Below are 22066 nucleotides of genomic sequence, written 5' to 3' on the forward strand. Positions count from 1 at the left end.
AGTGTTTGTCCAAGGGTAGTCCGCTCGGTTTACCCAAACACTGGCGGAAAAATAAAACCGGGGGGAGGGAGTGATCGTGCCACTCCAAGAGCATCTCATCCATTCCTGGGCGGCCCGCTCCGGAATGCTTTCGCTGTCGCTTGCCACCTGGCTTGGCAGCGCCTGGAGCGGGCTGGGCGTCTCTACTGTGGCCGGCTCCCTGCTGAGGCCTGGGTGGAGGCTGCTGCGGAGGGCCAGCAGGAGCGGCGGCCGGAGAACGCCCACAGCGACGAGCAGGCGGAGGAGCTGCCACCGGCGGCGGGTGGAGGCAGCAGCTGGCCACCGGGGCAGGATGTGCCGGATGACCTCCGTCTGCGCTTGAGCGGCAGAGAACTGTTTGATGCAGTTCTCCACCGCGTCGCCGACCAGCCCAACCTGGGAAATTGGGGAGACCAGGAACCGAACCTTGTCCGCATCCGCCATACCAACCAGGCTGAGCCAACGAAGGCGCTACTGGACCACCAAGGTGGACATCGCCAGACCGATCACGCACGCTACGACACCCGTACCCCGGAGGGTGAGGTCGGATGCAGTGCGGTGCTCACCTATGAGCGCACGGTCTGGATTACCCTCGTGCATGCCATGGGTGCCCTAGCCTGCAGCAACGCCATGGCACGCAAGAGGAAGGGGCTTGCCCACAGGCTTTGTAAGCTCTGCCCGTCGGAACGGACGAAACTCACAGGCCTTAGGGGGGAGACGAGGATCCCCCCAAAAGGCAGCGGCCGCCGGACACAGGTGCACCTGTGTCGACAGACCGCTCCAATGGAGGGACACCTCGCAACTCTTCACCGTTCCTCCATCAAGGGTAATGAGGGGGAAAAGCTATTCAGGCAGTTTCTGGCAGAGAAAGATGCTGTTCACCACCTGATAAGCTCTCCATGCATTTCGGGAAAGAAAGGCACTGGGGCGGCGAGCTGAGAACCAGCGCGGCCCGCCCCAAGATACCAAACTCCAGATTCCAACCGAGACTGAACGGGACACGGTGGAGGTTCCACTCGAGCCGGCAGCCTCGGCGGCCCGTTTCAGCATAGCTGATAATTCTGGATCCGGCTCGGGCAACATTGAACTCCCGGAGGGAGACAATGCAGCCGAGTCATCATCTCTAGAAGTCAGCTCACCCTCCGATGCTGCAATCGGCGTCCTGTCCTCCAGGGGAGCCCCGAGTGAAACCGCTGGCCCACCCATTACAGATGGACCAGCAGACAACACAGGAGGCTCCAGTGGTTGCAGTGGAAGGGAGGAGTGAGGAGCCCACAGGGAATGGTTACCGGGCGGGACATCCAACACTATCCTCCGGTCACCCATCCCACACAGCACCCGAGGGTGGGGCATGGTAATGGGGACTCGCTCTCCGCGAACGAAGGCGAGTCTCGCCCTCAACACTGCGACAGTCATGTTCCCACAGTGAAAACATGAGCTGTCCACAAAAGCTGTCTCAGCGTGCTGTAAGCCAAACACGTGACACAACAGTTGTGACCATCAGAGAGAGACAGGGAACGACCGCACCCAGAAACGCACGGGCGGAATGACATCTTGAAAAAGACGCAAACGCACCCGTGTTGCTCTTTCAGAAAATAGGACCGTCACCAGTGCCGGAGCATACAGGGGAATGACCGCGGCAACACTGAACAGAGAACTGAAACAGTGAAGCACTCAATTTTCCGCCCTCTAACCAGCCATCAACACACACAAACATTTAGAAATTTGTTGCTGTTAAAACAGCAGTTGAGAGCTCAAAGCTCGCGATCACCGCTGCACTCGCGCTGTAGAACACCAGCACTGGGAGAGTCTTCCTGAAGAACACCGACACACTCGCTCGTTGTAGACAACAGCACTCTCAGAGACCTCAAACGATCGGCTCCGAAGCGAAAGGCAACTAGTGCGTGCATCCACTTCCGTATTTATACCCGCGCCGCGGGGGCGGAGTGTGTGATGCGAATCACGCACGCCAATTACATTGGCTCGTTCAATAGTACTCGAAGATGATAGGCTCCCTAGCGTGATCCCATTTCAGTCGCGTCGACTACGTCCGACGTTATCGACTGAAAGGGAACCAGAAACATCATTCAACTTCGAGTGATCGTGGCGGTGAGGAAGGAGACCCATTAGAGTGCATTTGTCAGAGTGAAAGACAATACATATAGAATGTGCGAGGACGCCGACGCACTGAATCGTTCTTTGTTTTTAACCGTTACATTTAGATTTAATGTTATTATCTTGACAATACATCATTAAAAAAATATAAGACTCAAGTTTAAGTATTTGACCACTATTTGATTCTGAGAAACTTATAGTGACAGTTATGTCTTAATTTGTGTTAGGAGTTATGTAATGAAAAAATGAGTCGATACCTTTAATATGAATTATGAGCGTCAGCCGCTCCCATTAAAAATAAAACTCCTGTGTAGTCGCCATGAAAGCACTTGACCAAACAGCGTTCCTCAGGGCTTTTAGCTCGTGCAGGTTTTGCCAAATATTGATCAATTTTCATAGGTTTATGTCAGATTTCTATAGAGAGGAAAAATATTTATTGAATTTATACCCAAAATGGGCCGATGTAATCATTATGAGCGCTGGATACTCTGATATACTGTGTTTTCAATCCATACTGGCAGCCTGAGGGCGCCCAGTGCACATTTAGTCCATATATGGAACACATGAAGAAGAGCCACATCATGTGACATTCCAGGAACTCCCTGATATAAACAAAGCTTTCAGATATCACTGTAACATGCAGATAAATACCCAATAAGCTGTGGAGAAAAAAGGCACAAGCAGGGAAGAGAAGGGTGAGATGCTTTACTACATAATACAATACTTTTACTTTTACTTTCAGTACTTGAGTAGTAAATTAAAAAGAAAACTACTTGCATCATAAAAAGTCTGAGGCTTTTTTTGCATTTGCCATTTTCTCTGTCTGCTTTTCTGCATCAACTCTGATGTGGTTATTTTCCTTCATTGCACCAGTGCCTCTAACTCATCCGGTGGATAAACTCATATGCAAGTCATACCTTTTCCCCAGTCACACTGTGTCTGACCTCTGATAAGCGTTATTTCATTTGAATGATGTTTTGGGCAAAGCCTGTTGGAGGCACACATCTTATTGTTGACATCTCATTTCTCAGCCTTTATAATGTAACGAGAGAGAAGTAATTAAAGGAGGAAGGGAGAGATCCTTATCTACGGCTGCTGTGCTGAATGGTCAGATGAAATCAGCTCAAAATGCTTGAATTATTCACAGTCTTCAGTCAAGCATGACATTTCAATCTTTTACGCAGCCTCCTTGCCGATTGTCACTCTTTATTATGAAATGATAATGACAACTCCAATAAACTCAATTTCTCTGTAGTGTGACGTTATATGACTGAAGTTGCTGAACGGAGAAAGATGGCCCAATGGAGCTATGGGTGTTTGATTTGATTTGATTTATTTATTTGACAGGGACAATGCAAACAAACATAGTGTCAAAACCAAGCATGTCACTGATGTGTTGCATATAAAGTTTATAGCTATTGCTAATTTTCAACTCCTGTCCCTAGAAGGGCTTTTACACACAATAAAATTTACATGATTAACTACTTCAATAAAAAAAAAATAATAATAATAATAATAATTAATAATAATAATAATACAAAAAAATAATAATAATATAAACGTATACATATCATATACAACTTTTATAATAATTAAAAATGAGTACACTTTTGGTTTATTTTTAACCAGTTTTTAAGCCTGGAATTGAACATCTTAGAGTCAGGCACAGTCTTGATTTCAAGAGGTAATGATTTTTCAGAGTTTAGAACTCTTCACAGAGAACCTGGTCCTGCAGTATGGTATTTTACAGTCGTGATTTGTGGAGCTCCTAGTGACTCGGATTTTGTCCTGTTTCTTAATAAATGTACTTAGTGGCTCAGGTGCCAAATGATTAATGCACTTATAAATTAGTTTAAGAAAGGAAAAATTGCTAAAGCTATCAAAATTCATTAAATTATATTTCTTAAAGATGCTGCAATGATGATAACGTAATGGTTTTTTATCCAAAAGTTTTATTGCTCGATTATATAAAGAACCTATGCGTTTGATTGCAGTGGGAGCGGCTTGTGCCCATGTTGTCATGCAATATGATATATGAGAAAATATCATAGCATGCATGTACAGCAGGGCTGCCTGACTTGGTATGTAGCTTCTAATTAGTTTAAAACAATTGAGATTACTTTGTAATGTTTTTAGGATTTTCTTTATATGTTTTTCAAATTTAAGTTGAGGATCTAAAACTAATCCTAAATATTTAAATTCTGTAACTGGATGAATTTCTTTATTTTGTAACTTAATATTAAATCTTCCTTTTATATCTATTTTTTAAATGGAAAAACACATGGAAACTGTTTTTGAGAAATTTAAAACTAACTGATTTTGAATGAGCCACTGTTTAATGTCAGACATACTAGTGGACAGTACAGCTGCAGCCTGCTCAGGTGACTTGGCGGGTACATAAAGAACTGCATCATCCGCATAGAGCTGACATCTGGCACCTGAGCAGTGCAGAGGTAAGTCATTGATAAAGAGACTAAACAGCAAAGGGCCAAGTATAGAGCCCTGTGGAATGCCCATTTTTATGTTTGAAAGTGCAGATACCTTTTGATCAACTTTAACACACTGCACTCTAGAGTGGAGATAAGATGTAAACCACAATACTGCCTCGTTTGAAAAATTAAAATTTAACATTTTGGATAAAAGCAAACTATGATTGACCATATCGAATGCTTTTGTAAGGTCGATAAATACGGCTCCTAGCACATTACCTTTGTCTAGGGACTTTTTTACATTTTCAATTAAACAGCAGTTTGCTATTTCTGTCGAGTAACCTGGTCAAAACCCAAACTGGTGACAATGGAGGAGCTGTCTGGCTTCTAAATGGTCCACCAGTTGCACTACTACTACTTTTTCAATTATTTTTGATAAAACCGGTAAAATCGATATAGGGCGATAGTTGCTCATAGAGTTTTGGTTACAACCTTTAAACACAGGGATAATTATTCCTTTCTTCCATGCACTGGGAAATGTACTGGTTCTTATGGAGAGATTAATAAGATGGGTCAATGGTTTGACGAGAACATCTTTATAATTTTTAAGAAAACAATTATTCATCATAAAAATGTCATTTGACTTGGAATTTGAAAGTTTATTAATTATTTCTGCAACTTTTGCTTCCGACACCTCTTTAATATAAAATAAATCTGTTGAGGTGTCTCTCAATGAAAGATGAAAAGGATTAACGGGCTGGAAATCTTTTGATAATTGTTCAACTGCCTGTACAAAATAGGAGTTGAATTCATCAGCCATAGTGGCACGATCGGTTATACTATTGCCATTGATATTAATTTCTGTGATCTTTTTATGTTTATTTGATTTGTTAGTCAAATTGTTTAAATGCTTCCATAGTGAGTTATTTGTGCCTTTGGAACTATCAATTAAATTAGTGTAATATGTTACTTTTGCTTTCCGCAACTCAAATACAACTTTATTCCTTAAACCTTTATAAATCAAGAAATCTGTGTTGAGTTTAGATCTTAAAGATGTTTTCAAGGCTAAATCTCGCTTCTTCATGAGAATCCGTAATTCCTTATTTATCCAAGGCACCGTATAATCCTTTTTTTTTCAATTTGATTTGCTTTGTAAATTTTTCCATCAGACATGTACTAGCTGTAGTCAGGGAATTACAACATTCCTCTACATCATCTAGTGTCAAAATTTGTCCCCAGTTTATATTTTTAAGTTCTCTTTCAAATTGTGCAGTTTTACATTTAGGAAGAATGAAATGTGTTTTCTCATGATCAGATTTACCAAAGTACTGTAGGCGCTTCTTCGTCAGTTTCCTAACAGTCAAAGTCATGTTATGGTCAGAGAGTCCGGTAATCAAATTATAAGTCCTTGTAATTCGTTCTGGTCTATTAGTAAATGCCAAATCAATGAGGGTCTTAGTCTGTCTTGTTATACTTGTAGGTCCTTCAATCATTTGTCTATAGTTAAATTTTGTCATAAGTGCTTTAAGTTTATGTTTACATTTTTTATCAGACCAACAAATATTGGTATAATATGTTTATGGTCCTTGACGTAATTTGACCAGAGCTTTTGTTCTCAACGGGGCTGATATATACACAGGGCTCATTAACTCATGACATGTCTGGTAAAATGGAATTACATTCATCAGCCTGCTTTTTAAATGCCATTGACTTTGTGTATTTTTTTACCTTTGAAATAATTCTGATAATTTTATGTCTCCACGTCCAGATTATCATCCTGTGAGACAGATTTTATACTCATTAAACATCATTGCACTGGACCACATTGATAAAATGTGTTGCAATATACATTGACAATGTACAAGCTGATTTTATGATGGAAGAATGTGATGGGTAGTTCCTGTAATGGGTAGTTGCAGCACCGCTCAGATCTTTGTCACATTCTGTATAAACTGTAGCAGGGGCATTAGGTACCTATACTTTTTGAAGGGGGCACCAGTGCCAGTCCTGGGCTTGATTGGTGCCTTTAGGCAAGATAGAGAAAAGAGAAAAAAAACACTCAGTTGTTCTTTATATACGCTTAAGGCAGGATGTAGGGCTAGCATGAAATTGTATCTGGGTTGAAATCCCAAGTTTGTATATATTTTTCTAGTTAAACAAGCAAATTGTAATTTAATATGAACCGGACAATTATATTGTCTTTCAGCATGTCTTTCTATTGAAAAAAAGTAATGAGTTTGGAGCAACATGAGTGTGGGTAGATAATGACAGAATTTATAGTTTAGAAAATAATCTGCAGATGGTGCTACTTTTTTTCTAATTATGTTTACTGAATTTTCATTATAATACAAATAAAACAAGACATCACAAAAAAATACAATAAAATAAAGGAACACCAATATGTCAGGTGTGTGAGAGAAAGGACCCAAATGCGCTGTAGCAGTTTAACAGTCTTTAATCAACTCAGGAAGCTGTCCACAGGAAAGATAAAAGAACAGTATATTGCAGTCAATAATAAATGTTGAACATAAATTGCCAGCAGAGTGGACTGAAGAGATGAAACGTAAATCCCCCTTCTAGGGCAGCGTAGCGCAGAAAGAGACTGTGGTCCCGGGAGTAGAACTGACGGCTTTGGATACCTCGGGATACCAGAGCATAGAGGATGGCTGGAAACTAGCGCCGGTCTCTGCAATAGTTTGAGCTGGGTAGAGTTCAGTGTGCGGGCAACAGCATACACAGAGAAATACCTGCAGCTGGTTATCTTCGAGCAGTAACACCTTGACAACCGGACAGGACAGGACAAGACAGGACCGAGAGGTAAGCACGCGATGATTCTTCAAGTGGGTACATGAATAATCTGGCGACAAGACAGGGGAAAAGGAGGACTAGAAGCAAACACAATTAGAGGGAAAGGGGGAGCAGGTGTGGGAATGATTAGTGCGATGCCGGGATAGAGTAGGGACAGCTTAGAGTGATGAGAGAGTGTGTAATGAGTGTATGCTTAACGAGCGGTAAGTGAGAGACCACGAGAGGGAGACATAGAAAAGAGAAAGATACCAGGATCATGATAGTACCCTCCCCTCAACGAGCGCCCCCTGGCGCTCCAGTGGGAGAGGAGTAGCGAGAACGGAGGAAGTCATCGATGAGCGAGGGGTCCAGGACATCCCGGGAGGAGACCCAACTTCTCTCCTCAGGACCGTACCCCTCCCAGTCGACTAAAAACTTGTGTCCCCGACCACGACGGCGCATGTCTAACAACTTACGTACCCTGTAGACCGGGGACCCTTCGACAAGAACGGGGGGACACGCAGAACGAGAGGGCGCACGGACGACAGGTTTGATACAGGAGACATGAAAGACCGGATGGACACGACGCAGATTAGAGGGGAAGCAGAAGCTTGAATGCGACAGGACTAATGATTCTGATGATACGGAATGGACCGATGAACCGCGGGGCCAGTTTACGAGACTCGGACTTGAGAGGTAAATTTGAAGTGGAAAGCCACACTCTTCGCCCGCAAGTGTAGCGTGGACTCTTAACACGACGCCTGTTTGCAGCGATGCTCATGCGTCTCCTAGAACGACAAAGAGCTGATCTTACCCTCCTCCATGTACGTTTGCAACGACTGATAAACGCTTGTACTGACGGGACATTAGATTCGGAGTCCTGGGACGAGAACAAAGGGGGTTGGTAACCTAGGCAACAGTGAAAAGGCGAAAGACCTGTGGCAGAAGATGGGAGAGAATTGTGCGCATATTCTGCCCAGGAGACTTGCTCGGACCAGGATGCGGGATTGCGATGGGCGAGACTGCGGAGGATGCGACCGACAATTTGATTGGCTCGTTCGGCTTGACCGTTTGTCTGAGGGTGAAAGCCAGAGGAAAGACTGGCAGAAGCCCCGATCAAACGGCAGAATTCTTTCCAAAACTGCGAGGCGAACTGCGGCCCCCTATCTGAGACGATATCGGAGGGAAGGCCGTGAAGTTTAAAAACATGATCGACTACGACTTGGGCGGTCTCTTTGGCAGAGGGGAGCTTTGCAAGCGGAATGAAATGTGCGGACTTAGAAAAACGGTCAACGACAGTAAGGATGACTGTGTTGCCTGCCGAAGAAGGGAGTCCGGTGATAAAATCGAGAGCGATATGGGACCAAGGACGTGAGGGAACGGGCAAGGGCCGGAGCAAACCGGACGGGGGTGAATTGCCCGCCTTGGTCTGGGCGCAAACGACACAGGAAGTGATAAAACGTTGTGTGTCACGTTCAAGGGTGGGCCACCAGAAGCGCTGACGGATCGAAGCGAGAGTACCCCGCACGCCGGGATGGGCGACCAATTTAGAAGAATGTCGCCACTGGAGGACAACTAAACGCGCAACGACTGGGACAAAGAGGCGGTCCTTAGGGCAGTTGCACGGAGAAGCGACGTGTGAGAGAGAGCGTTTAACCAATTTCTCGATTCCCCAGACCGTAGCGCCCACTACTCGGCCAGGAGAAATAATCCTCTCCTTGGTAGAGGTGGTGGCTGAGGAGTCGAAAAGGCAAGAGAGCGCGTCAGGCTTAATATTCTTGGCTCCAGGACGGTAGGAGATGGTGAAATCAAAGCGTGTAAAAAACAGTGCCCAACGGGCTTGACGTGCGTTCAATCTCTTGGCAGAGATAGAATATTCCAAATTTCTATGATCCGTCCAAACAATGAAAGGGACGGGGGCTCCCTCTAACCATTGACACCACTCCTCTAAGGCTAAACGGATGGCAAGAAATTCGCGATTTCCAACATCATAGTTTCGTTCAATAGGGGTGAGGCGATGAGAGAAAAAGCACACGGAACGCTGGAACGCTGAGAAAGAATCACCCCGACCCCCACTTCAGAAGCGTCAACCTCGACTATAAATTGTCTAGCGACGTCGGGGGTAAAAGAATCGGCGCGGTGGTGAAAAGGGTCTTGAGATAGTCAAACGCTTTCTGTGCGGGTTCTGACCAAGTAAACCTAGACTTGACAGAAGTCAGAGCAGAAAGTGGAGCAGCAATTTGACTAAAATTGCGTATAAAGCGATGATAAAAATTGGCAAAGCCGAGGAATCGTTGGAGCGTGACACGAGAATCAGGAATGGGCCAATCAATAACTGCCTGGACCTTAGCTGGGTCCATATTAACTCCCTCCTCCAAAATGACCCAACCAAAGAAGGTGACCGAGGGCGTATGGAAAGAACATTTCTCTGCCTTATCATAGAGACGATTCTCTAGTAAACGCTGGAGGACGTGAAGGACGTGCTGGACATGGACCTGGAGAGAGGGTGAGTAAATCAATATGTCGTCTATATAAACGAAAACAAAGATATTGAGCATATCGCGAAGAACGTCATTTACAAGGGCTTGAAAGACGGCGGTAGCGTTGACCAGACCGAACGGAAGGTCCCGATATTCGAAGTGACCTAGGGGCGTATTAAAAGCGGTCTTACACTCGTCCCCCTCCCTAATACGAACGAGATGATAAGCTTTGCGGAGGTCGAGTTTAGTGAAGATCCTTGCTCCCTGCAAGACTTCAAAGGCTGATGACACCAGTGGTAAGGGGTAGCGATTCTTAACAGTGATGTCATTCAGCCCACGATAGTCTATGCAGGGACGCAAGGAGCCGTCCTTCTTAACAAAGAAGAATCCCGCACCGGTGGGAGACGAGGAGGGAACAATAGTACCGGCGTTAAGGGAATCGGAGAGATAATTCTCGAGAGCTTTGCGTTCTGCGGCGGACAAGGAGTATAGCCTTCCCCGCGGGGGTGTGGTGCCCGGAAGAAGGTCTATACCGCAGTCCTACTGCCGATGAGGGGGGACAGAAGTGGCCCGGGAACGACTGAAGACCTCTCGCAAATCGTGATACTCCTCAGGAACGCCTGACAAATCACCTGGCTCCTCCTGAAAAACAGGGACAGAAGAAACAGGAGGGACAGCAGAGACAAGACAATCAACATGGCAGGACAATTTCCAAGACAAAATAGTGCCATTAGACCAATCGATCTGGGGGTTATGTTGAACTAACCAGGCGTGTCCTAAAACTACTGGTGAAAAGGGAGAATGAAAAATTAAAAAAGAACCTGTCTCTCTATGATTCCCCGACACAGTGAGGGACAGGGGAACTGTTTCCTTCTGTAACCCAGGAAGGGAACTGCCATCTAGGGCAAATAGGGGGGTGGAGTCTTTTAAGTCTATGAGGGGAATACCTTGTTCAAGGGCCCATGCTTCATCGACGAAATTTCCCTCCGCCCCCGAATCAATCAAGGCCGTGCAGGAGACTGAAGAGCTGGGCCAGCGGAGAAAAACGGGTAGAGAAGTACAGGATCTAGATGGAGAGACCGAGGAAGTAATGCTCGCCAGTAACCCTCCGCCTACTGACGAGCTCTGGCTTTTACCGGACATGCGGAGACGAAGTGACCAGCCGAAGCGCAGTACATGCAGACATGGTTGGCTATCCTCCGCTCGCGTTCCTTGACGGAGATGCGTAATTCACCAAGCTGCATTGGCTCGGACTCAGGAGCGGCTGGGGGCGGAGGAAAGGCAGCCAATGGAGTAGAGAGCAGCGCTGCCTCCAGGCTGCGGGCTCGTCAACGCCGATCAAAGCGTTTCTCAACACGGATGGCCAGGCCGATTAAGGGGTCGAGACGGGTTGGTACCTCACAAACGAAGATCTCGTCCTTTAGCTCCTAGTTGAGTCCCTCCAGGAATCAAGCCACCAGTGCCGGTTCGTTCCAACCGCAAGTAGTAGACAAGGTGCGAAACTCGATAGCAAAGTCTGCTGCGGAGCGTCTTCCCTGGCGAAGAGTTGACAGGACACGTGAAGCCTCCTCTCCATGGACTGAGGGATCGAAGACGCGAATCATCTCCTCCTTGAAGAGAGAAAAATTGTGGACGCAGTCCGCCTCTGCTTCCCAGTTGACCGCTCCCCACTCGCGTGCTCGCCCGGTAAGGAGAGAGAGAACATAGGCCACCTTGGCACGATCCTTGGCATATGTAGAGGGCTGCAGAGAAAACACTACCTCGCATTTGGGTGATAAAGGGGCGGCATTGAGTGGGCTCACCCGAGTAGCAAGGGGGGTTGTTAATCCGCGGCTCGGGTGGTTCGCGAATCTCCCGAGATGCAGGAGGATCGGGGCGGAGATTGTGAAGCTGTAGTGAGAGATCCGATACCTGGGCAGCCAAGGACTCAACAGCCTGTCTTGCGGCAGACAACTCCTCCTGATGTCTGCTCAGCATAGCGCCCTGGAGCTCCATAGCAGTCTGGAATGGATTGCCACTCGCTGGGTCCATGCTTTGGCCAGATTATTCTGTCAGGTGTGTGAGAGAAAGGACCCAAATGCGCTGTAGCAGTTTAACAGTCTTTAATCAACTTAGGAAGCTGTCCATAGGAAAGATAAAAGAACAGTATATTGCAGTCAATAATAAATGTTGAACATAAATTGCCAGCAGAGTGGACTGAAGAGATGAAACGTAAATCCCCCTTCTAGGACAGCGTAGCGCAGAAAGAGACTGTGGTCCCGAGAGGAGAACTGCAGGCTTTGGATACCTAGGGATACCAGAGCATAGAGGATGGCTGGAAACCGGCGCCGGTCTCTGCAATAGTTTGAGCTGGGTAGAGTTCAGAGTGCGAGCAACAGCATACACAGAGAAATACCTGCAGCTGGTTATTTTCGAGCAGTAACACCTTGACAACCGGACAGGACAGGACAAGACAGGACCGAGAGGTAAGCACGCGATGATTCTTCAAGTGGGTACATGAATAATCTGGCGACAAGACAGGGGAAAATGAGGACTAGAAGAAGCAAATACAATTAGAGGGAAAGGGGGAGCAGGTGTGGGAATGATTAGTGCGATGCCGGGATAGAGTAGGGACAGCTGAGAGTGATGAGAGAATGTGTAATGAGTGTATGCTTAGCGAGCGGTGAGTGAGAGACCACGAGAGGGAGACAGAGAAAAGAGAAAGATACCAGGATCATGACACAATACCTCAGATTGGTATATAACACAGAACGACACCATAATAACACAGATTACAGATTAAAAACAAAACAATAACATATTTCAAAAAAATGCAGAAGAGGAAAAAGTTTCAATGTTTCGAGAGTTATACAAATACAATATTCCTTATAATATAATAAGACGAATATGAGTTCCCAAATAGTCCAGATAACTCAAGGGGAATCAACTCAAAATTAACCTTATGCCAACCTTTAAGAGATGGAGATTTATCACTGATCCAATTAAGTAAAATATTTTTTCTGGCAGCAAAGGATAGAATATTACAATTTCTTATTAGCATATGAAACAATGCATCCATTAGGGATACCCAACACCAGTGAGACTGGGTCAAAATCCAACTGAATATTAAAGATCTTTTCCCTTTCCCCCAGAACCAAATACCACTGCAGTATGTTACATGACCACAGAGTCATGTGTTAAAATACCTATTTTAGTTTTACATTGTAAACACATAGAGAGGGGTTAAAAAATATCTGCTGTTAGGGGAAATATGGAAATTGTGTTTCTGTTGTACATATACAAACAGATATTTTCTTAACATAAGACCAAATGTCATCCCATGTTTCATCATCAATGTTAGTAGCTAACTCTTCTTCCCATTTAGTTTTAATACTCTGTGTATCAGCAGAAAAGATTGAACGAAGGTGCTATTTAATTGGAATTACCAAATTTAGACGTGAATGGGGGATTTCTAAATGATAATTGTGCAGTTTATTGATGCATAAAACTTTAAAATAATTACAAATAGTTACGTTTAAATTACAAATTATGTTCAAATTTACATAATTTATGGCCCAATTGAACATCTTTGCTTCTATCCATTTAAAGGCACACTAAGTAAGATTTTTGGATCAAAACATAGCTATCTATACCAATTAGATCTATAAACCTAACCACTTGAACAATGTTATATATTTTGATGATTTGTGTACTTACATTATCCCAACTGTGTGTAAGAATGTTTAAATCCAGAGAAAAAAAAGCACTTTTAACCTGGACACGGACCGTGTCTTTGCGTTGCCTATCAATGACATCATACAGAACGCATATCTGACCATTTTTAAGTTAGCCTACATAGGTAAAACACAGTGGTATCCGTTAGCGTGTAAAACTTATAACAGCCCTTTTAGACTGGGGCCAAAACGCCACCATAACTCGCTGATAATAATTTAAGTCTCATGTGTGCAATTAAAGTTCCAAAGACCTGTGTCTTATTATTTAATATGTATACTTTTTGTTCAGAACTGCTGCATTAAATATATATTATATTGTGTAATATGTTACAGTGAAATAATGCGTTGTCCAAAAAGCTTACATATAAAATTGTGGACAGTGATATTCATTTAATTAGCAATACTCTGCTGCTACCATTTATTCATCATTACTGTTCACCGTAACAATTCCTTTAATTATGTAAATACTAATACGTTTATTACATTATTACAGATGCATCTCAAAATTTTTTAATATTGTGGAAAAGGTCATTGTGCTGCACCACCAGAACAAAACTGACAGATTAAATTCTCAGGAAACCTTTGCAGGTGTCAGGATTCCATCCCCACCACGTTCATCATCACCTCCCACTCATTCTCTCTCGCCGCCCACTCAGCCTTTCTCCCGTTCATTATCCCCAGACTACTAATCACAGTCACCTGTATCCCATCACCAGAACTTCCTATATACGTGCACTCTCCCTGCAGTTACTTGTCTGGTCTCGTCATTTTATGACTCACAGACTCCCTGAACACTTACCTGTCCACTTACCTGAGACGCGATCACTTCCCATCTGCAAGCCAAAACCTTCTTCCCCGATCTTCCATCATCGATATCTGCAAGAAAGAGAGAAAAGAGGACTATTACTATTCAGCTAAGCATCACTGATTGTTCTGTGTTGTTGTTACTCACCTTTTGTCTCCGACTTGATTCATTCTGCAATTAAAGCATTTAACTCACCATCTTGTCTGATTCGTCTGTGATTCCTGACAGCAGGTGTTTTGAGTTGATTAGCTGATTAGAGATCTTGTCAGGTCGTTTAAAAAATTCTTTGTTCTAAAATTCTAATACATTTTGAGATAGGCGTACTGGAGTTTTGATTTCCATGAGCTGTAAGCCCTTATCATCAAGATTAAAACAATAAAAGGCTTGAAATATTTTACTTTTTATGTAATGAATGTAGAATAAATTAAAGATTTACTTTTTAAATTAAGTATGGGGGGAAATAACTTGTTGACGATATTGATGCATTTGTACTTGGAATTGTTGTCATCACAGTGGATTCACATGCAACACTTTTCCGCGTTTCGTCTGACGCTGCTTCTGAATCTCTCCGCTCGGTGAGGTTTACTGTTAGTGTTCCGTATAAAAAACTTTGTAATGTCCATAATAACTTAAGCTAGTTAGCCAGTAAGCTTGTTACGACGCCGGTGAAACATACAACAGCCGGATCACAAAACCAGTCTTAAGTAGCATGGGTATATTTGTGGGAATAGCCAACAATACATGGTATGGGTCAAAATTATCCATTTTTCTTTTATGCCAAAAATCATTAGGATATTAAGTAAAGATCATGTTCCATGAAGATATTTTTTAAATTTCCACCGTAAATGTATAAAACATTTATTTTTGTGAGTGAATGCAGCACAATCGCGAACATAAATGGACAACTTTTCTCAATGTTTCGATTTTTTTGCACCCTCAGATTCCAGATTTTCAAATAGTTGTATCTCAGCCAAATATTGTCCTATCCTAACAAACCATTAATCAATGGAAAGCTTATTTATTCAGCTTTCGTGTGATGTATAAATCTCAATTTCAATGACCCAAATGTGACTGGTTTTGTCATCCAGGGTCACAGTTAGTCTTTTTGTTTAAATCTCGTTTTCTTGATTTACAGCGAGTACAATATTTACCGTGCCTAATATCGATCTAGCTCACTGCAGTGTGCAACAAGTGTCTCATATAGTAGCAGCCGAGAGAACACACAGGGTAGCATTATAACAACTTTCAACACACTCAAATGTATCTAATATGATAAAACAGCGCTGCGTTACCCCACTTACACATGACCGGAAAAAGCGGAAGAAATGGCGTCTGCGGTATAATAAAAGCTGTGTTTCGTGCTTGTCTCTCATTAGCAATTGCTCCAGCAGCTTCGTTCCGCTCCAACGGCTTTCGTACCATTAATAAATCTTTAACACATTACCGGTCATCCATGAATATGATTTCTGCCCGAGTCCCATCGTATTCTCCACCGGCTGTAGAGGTGAGGACAACAATTCTCATGATTCCGCGAAATCAAGCTACGCCTTTGTTTAGAATGATGACCTCTAGTGGCGAAAAGTTACATAGTGTGCCTTTAACTTGTACTACTCAAATTGTACTACTCAACTTGTACGACTCAAAACAAAAAGTTTTCAGTTGATTTTCTTCAGTAATTAAATGGAGGACCTTATCACTGTAACTATTTCAATATTTTAATAAATTTTCCTGGTTTTTGCTAGCACATGGTTTGACTTGAGTTGACAGCATGTCTATTTGTCTTTTTATTTCTAAACAGAGATCCACGGCTGGGTTGGCCATTCCATTATGTGCCTTCCAGGGCACCGTTTCCCTCCATGCCCCCACGGGCAAAACACTGTCCCTCTCCACCTATGAAGTCAGCAGCGATGGCCTAAAGATCTCCTCCAACAATGCGAAGAAAGTTGAGGTGTACCGTTCAAAATCGGTGGGTCATGAACCTAGTGCAGAAGAGCCCAACTCCAGCACTGGGGGTGGGGGAGTTGGAGACACAAATGTAAAAATCCACTTGGAAGTTCTGGAGATCTGCGACAATGAAGAGGCAATGGACAGCGTCTCTATTGTCTCCAATATCAGCCAGTCATCCACACATACGCGCTCGCCTTCGCTACGCTACTCTCGTCGTGAGAACCGCTTTGTGTCATGTGACCTTGGCGAAACAGCCTCATACTCCCTGTTGATCCCCACGAGTAACCGGGACACGGACAACATCAACATCCACATTCCGGATACGGTAGAAGCGCACAGACAGAACAGCCGGAGACAGCACCAGGAGGCTGGAGGTTACCAGGAAGAGATACAGCTGCTCAATGAAGCCTATAGGAGGCACGCAGGTGATCAGGGGAACTGACATAACCAGATATACTAGGCTATGCCAATGGGCTGAGAGGTCCCAGGTATAAAAGTATAGAATGTTTGGATGAAAGATTGTGACAAAAGTTCATAGTGTTGCAAGTTCAGGGTAGACTGAAGCACCCAGACCTAAAAATCGGATTACCATCGAAGCACAACTAGAGTAGCAGCTTGATCAGAGGTAGTAATGTGAAAATCCAGATCAATGAACCACAAGAGAGGCATTAATCTGCCAAGCTGTCTATAGTAAGCAATTGTGGGATAAAAAAAATTGTCTGGAAGCATGATGAGATATTTTAAATGGTTTTACAATTAAAATTCAAGGTTAGCATGCCACACGAATAGCTGTAGGTTTGGAAAGGGGAGTGATGTATCTGCCAAAGTGCAACTAAAATGTGCTCAGAGGTGCAACAAATCTCAAGATGAGACACAGCTTTTTTGTGGTTTGTTCAGATTTGCCCACAATTTCAAGCCTCAGTGAGGATAGATCAGGGGGTTACGGCGGTAATGGTGACTCTTGGATGGTTTGAAGTGGGGCTACCATGGTATGAATGAAGCCCTGGAGAATAAGACTGAAGTCCTTGAGTGGTTGAAGGTGATATGAAATAAAGGTTATTGGGTACAAAGAAGGAGGAATGGACTCACTTCTCTGATGTTCTTTCATTTATTGAATACAAATATAAGTGCATAGACATAGGGGCTTGAGGAGAGGGTTGAATAGAGAAGGATAAATAATGTGTATTTTCGTCTTTTGAGATGGACAAAGAACGGGTTTCCAAGGGTGTGTGAAGAAAGAAAAAAAGCTAAAATGTAATTTTAGTATTCTAGATCAGTCATATTCTAGAAATGAAATGCTGAAATAAAACTTGCCAAATGTGTACATCGCTAATCATTGTTTTAAAAAAAAAAAATTATTATGTTGTTCTGCATAACACATTCAATGTGTATTTATTTACAATGTTATCTATTGTGTGGGACTGTTTAAAGGTATATTCTGGGTTCAACACAAATTAAGTGAAATCGACAGCACTTGTGGCGCAATGTTGATTGCCAAATAAATAAATGTAATGTTTTGTAATGTACATTTTTAAATACTCAGCCATAAGATGTAAACAAAATATGTTAGGATTATTAAAGTAAAGCAAGTTAAGCAGTGTGAAAAAATTCTGTTAAAAAAAGACTTCTGTTTAAATTTATATCCAATTTTAAAACTTTGTTGCCATGCCAACATACCTAAAACCCTAAAATGACTGCAAAAATGTCTAGAACAACACGGAAGCTCAAATAATACACACATTTAAAAGAAAAATTATTGTTAGTCCTTTTTTTTAAAATACAACCTTCACATATGCGTCTAAATCTAAAAAAAAATATTAAAAAAATATGCGTCTTCACATATGCGTCCAAAATTGGGCTCTATTCACTTTCATTGGAAGAGCTTCACAGTAAGCTGGATTATTTTTTTCTTTATTTTATTTTTTCAAAGGAAAACTAGGAAAGTGTGGAAATTATTAAAGGTGCAGTGTGTGATTTTTAGCGGCGTCTAGTGGTGAGGTTACGAATTGCAACCAACAAAAGTTACGGTGGCCGACAGGAAAATATGTCATCGTCTGAGACAGCAGAGAGTAGCCAGTTCAGCAATGAGGTGTTGTGGAAATTCTTTCAACACCTTATACAACAGTTGAAGAACAAATGAAGATCTCGAAAGTTATAAGTATACGTATTTATTTCTTGCAAGAAAGGCAGTTCACACACAGACAGAGTCTGACATGAGAAGGGCAAAAGTCTTCTCTTTTCACAGAGTTTATATACCCAAAAGATCACCCCTCCTCTGAAGATCTTTGGACTAAGGCCCCTGCACGTGGACAGTTTTCAGTTCCCCTACCCTTATCAATGCATCTCCACAGTCAGCACAAATGTCACTTTAAGAAACACCTAACCAAACATGTCTCGCTCTTGATGCACTCTAAATTATCTATTGCTAAGAAAAACTAATCATTCTGTCCCCTTGCACTGTCCCTTTGACCTCTTTGCAAAGAAAACACTTGAATTATTTGCAAAGAATATTAATGCATCCTGCAACTTCCTCAACACATCTATGTTTTGTAAAACACACAAGCAGATATAAGTTTCAAAAGATACATTCAAAAGAAATTTCCATTACATTCCACCCCTTTTTCATATCTTGAAAATAAAAACAAAACAGAAATTTCATTTATAAAAGTAATCATAATACAAAAATAAGAAATGAAGTAAAAGAAATGAAAGAAAAAAAAAACACCACACTATTTGATTAAGTAAAAGAAAATAGATGAAAGAAAACACCACACTATTTGATATTCATCCATCGTCATGGTTTGCCGGTCCGACCTTTCCCATAACATTTTCATTAGTCAAACTCATGAGCATTTACTTCCACACTATCCAAAACCTCAGCAACGTGAATTTCTGTATTAATCAGGTTTCGTGGCCTGAATTTTCTCATCGTTACATATTCACCACCCAGGTCTATTTCCATCAGCCTATTTGTTGCAATCCTGGAAATTATTGATTTAGTACAAGAAATTACACACGGTATTGAAATTAATACTATCAGACTTATACCCAGTACAGGCGCACCTATGGATTTTAACCACCTGGACCACCCTTCTAGCCCCAAAAACCACTCATCCAGAAAGCTTCCCATATCGTGTGGAGTGGCTATGGTGTCTTTCATGTGTTGGATAATATCTGACACATTTTTATGCATATCAGGTAAATTGAAACAGCATGATGTCCCCAGCATTTTACAAACTCCGCCTTTTTCTGCGGTAATCATGTCCAAGACAAGCCTATTCTGGATTACAGCTTCTCTAATTCCGTGTAATTCTTCATTTAACAAATTTAAAGCATCTTCAGTATCGTTAGCTAGTTTTAAAACCTGCCATGCTAACCCATTAATCTTTAACAGACTTGCAGCAGTTCCTCCCCCTGGTAAGAAAGACCATCCTGTCATTGCTACTCTGCTAGTCCATGGGTCCCATAGCTTTGTTCTTTGATACATCATAGGCATACTCTTTGACACTGCTCTTTTCTCCCTGCGGTTGTGATTGGGTTGTTGTTTACCATCTGTCCTGTATATACTGGTACCTACGTCTAAAAGGGCTGGATAACAGCATCCAATCCAATCTTGGGGTAAAGAGTGATATGCAGTTTGTCTCAACATACCCACACTGTAGCAGCGGTGCTGTCATTAAACGAACTCTTTGTTAAAGCGCAATCAATGCCTTTTCCCTCTATTTCACATCCTTTATCTGTCAGGTCTACTTCCGTATGACAATAAGATCGTCCAAGCTTTATCAGTCTTTTCCCGTCTACTTCTTTCCCTCCTTTTCTACACATATATATATCTCCAACCTGCGGCTTTACTGCCCATACATTCTTTTTTCCACCTGTGTAATGCTCCGTCGGATTTGTACAGCCGACATCCCTTTCTTCACTACTTCTATTTTTCATTACCTCTGTCATTCTCAATGTTTCCCACATTCCACACGAAATTAACCCCTTTAATTCGTTCAGGTGTTGGCTCTTTAACGGATGTGCTTTCCAAGTTCTATCCATCTGTGGACACCACCAACACGATTCTGTTATCTCCAGCGCTTGTCTCTGCAAAACATTCAACATACAGGCTTTGTTACCCTCACATTGTGCTCTAGCATGCAGAACTGTTCTATCTTTATGGTCTAGCCCAAATTGGTGTTCTAACCATTGTTCTTCTTCTTCGTCTATGTAGTGTTTTGTAGTATGAAGCACAAGACCAGAGTAATTCCTTCTAGGCTTTTTTATTCAACACATGTTCAACTCAACTCCACACACTGCTTCTTATTCTTTCTCAGTCGCACTTCAACACTTAAGCATTACACTGCCACCTTGTGGTTAACTATGAAAACCACATTCCCCTCTTACTTGAAAGATTCTTCATATCACAGATTAGTGTTCAGAACCAAACCTTTTGTTTGTTTAAAGTAACAAAAATCACATCACATTACTGTGTACTGTTATTAACTTTACCACAACTTAACCAATGTAATTGACATTGTTTTACTAATTCTAATGTACAGTTTTATGTATTTACGTAACTAGGCTATAACTGTTCACAACATATCCACCACAGGATGCATGTTTTTTTTTTCCATGTACACTTCACTGTAAGTCATATTCCTTCAACCACGCTGGCATTCTACGCACTCTACTACTCTTCCTAAGATTAAATGTCACTGGTGGTTGCAAGCTCTCATTCTGTAAAGCGAGTAACAGGTAACAGGACCTGTAAAGCGAGTTAATTTAGAAACATTCCATTTCTTTTTGTCACTCAGCACAAAGGTACTCTTTCCGATTTGCTGCTCAATGCTCAGGGGTGGTGAGAACTGAGAAACACCCTTTCTCACATGCCCAGGTTGTTTCACTCTCACCTGGTCTCCTGGTTTGAAAGTGTGGTACTTGGCACCACGTCTTTTGTCAGTGTACTTTTTACTCTTGAGCTGTTTGTTACTCACAGTCTCTTTCACTTGAGCACATTTGTCACTCTTGGGGCCAACAGGAAAAACATTCAGCTTTGTACGCATTTTGCGATGATGAAGAAGCTCAGAAGGTGAAACGGCTGTAGTACTGTGTGGGGTAGCTCTGTAGCTTTGCAAGAACTCAGTCACTGCATGTTTCCATGGTTTCCCCATCTGTTCCGCAGAAAGGATGCATTCTTTCAGGACTCTATTCCACCTCTCCACAGCGCCATTGCCTTGAGGATAATACACGCTACTACGCATGTGACTTATTCCTCTCTCCTTTAAGAATGCTGCAAACACACTGGAGGTGAATTGAGGCCCGTTGTCAGTCACCACACACTGGGGATTTCCCTCTCTACTGAACACTGATTGGAGGAATGATGTGACCACTTCAGCAGTGATTTGGAGAAAACGCTACCTCAGGCCACTTACTATGATAGTCCACCAGACAAATGGCAAAACGACAGTCAGAAGGTCCTCTCTCAAACGGTCCAACGATATCGATCGCTAGTTTCTGCCATGGTTCAGACGGCAGACTGACAGGGTGAAGAGGAGCCGGTGCTGTTTTAGCCGATTTGTCATTCAGTTGGCATGTTAAGCAGGAAGAAACAGCCGACTGCACGTGAGCATCCATCTGAGGCCACCAGAATAATTCACGCAGCCGCTGTTTCGTTTGAACAATTCCTTGGTGTGTCTCATGTGCCAGGCTTATCATTTTAAAGCGCAATGTAGAAGGAACAAGAACACGATGTTCGCCTCTCCTCACTAGCACGCCATCCACACACAG

General features: G+C 42.8%; 1 protein-coding gene and 1 long non-coding RNA gene across 2 annotated transcripts in view; one reads left to right on the forward strand and one right to left on the reverse strand.

The window, feature by feature from the left end:
* LOC143757180 (putative G-protein coupled receptor 149) overlaps positions 1–17888 on the forward strand; it is a 76759-nt gene extending 58871 nt beyond the window's left edge. Inside the window, exon 4 of the mRNA XM_077248129.1 lies at positions 16146–17888. Within this exon, the coding sequence (XP_077104244.1) occupies positions 16146–16736 (591 nt within the window). The 3' untranslated portion in view covers positions 16737–17888. The remainder of the gene's footprint in view (positions 1–16145) is intronic.
* A 558-nt stretch (positions 17889–18446) lies between these two features.
* Positions 18447–20591, reverse strand: LOC143757199 (uncharacterized). The gene is made up of 2 exons (XR_013210439.1): positions 20484–20591; positions 18447–20383 (listed from the first exon to the last, which is right to left on the reverse strand). It is a non-coding gene; the product is annotated as an uncharacterized LOC143757199 (long non-coding RNA).
* Between the last annotated feature and the right edge of the window lie 1475 nt (positions 20592–22066).

This window comes from Siphateles boraxobius, unplaced genomic scaffold (genome assembly GCF_051911475.1).
Source record: "Siphateles boraxobius isolate OS27281-9 unplaced genomic scaffold, OSU_SipBor_1 30, whole genome shotgun sequence".
Lineage (NCBI taxonomy): Eukaryota > Metazoa > Chordata > Actinopteri > Cypriniformes > Leuciscidae > Siphateles > Siphateles boraxobius.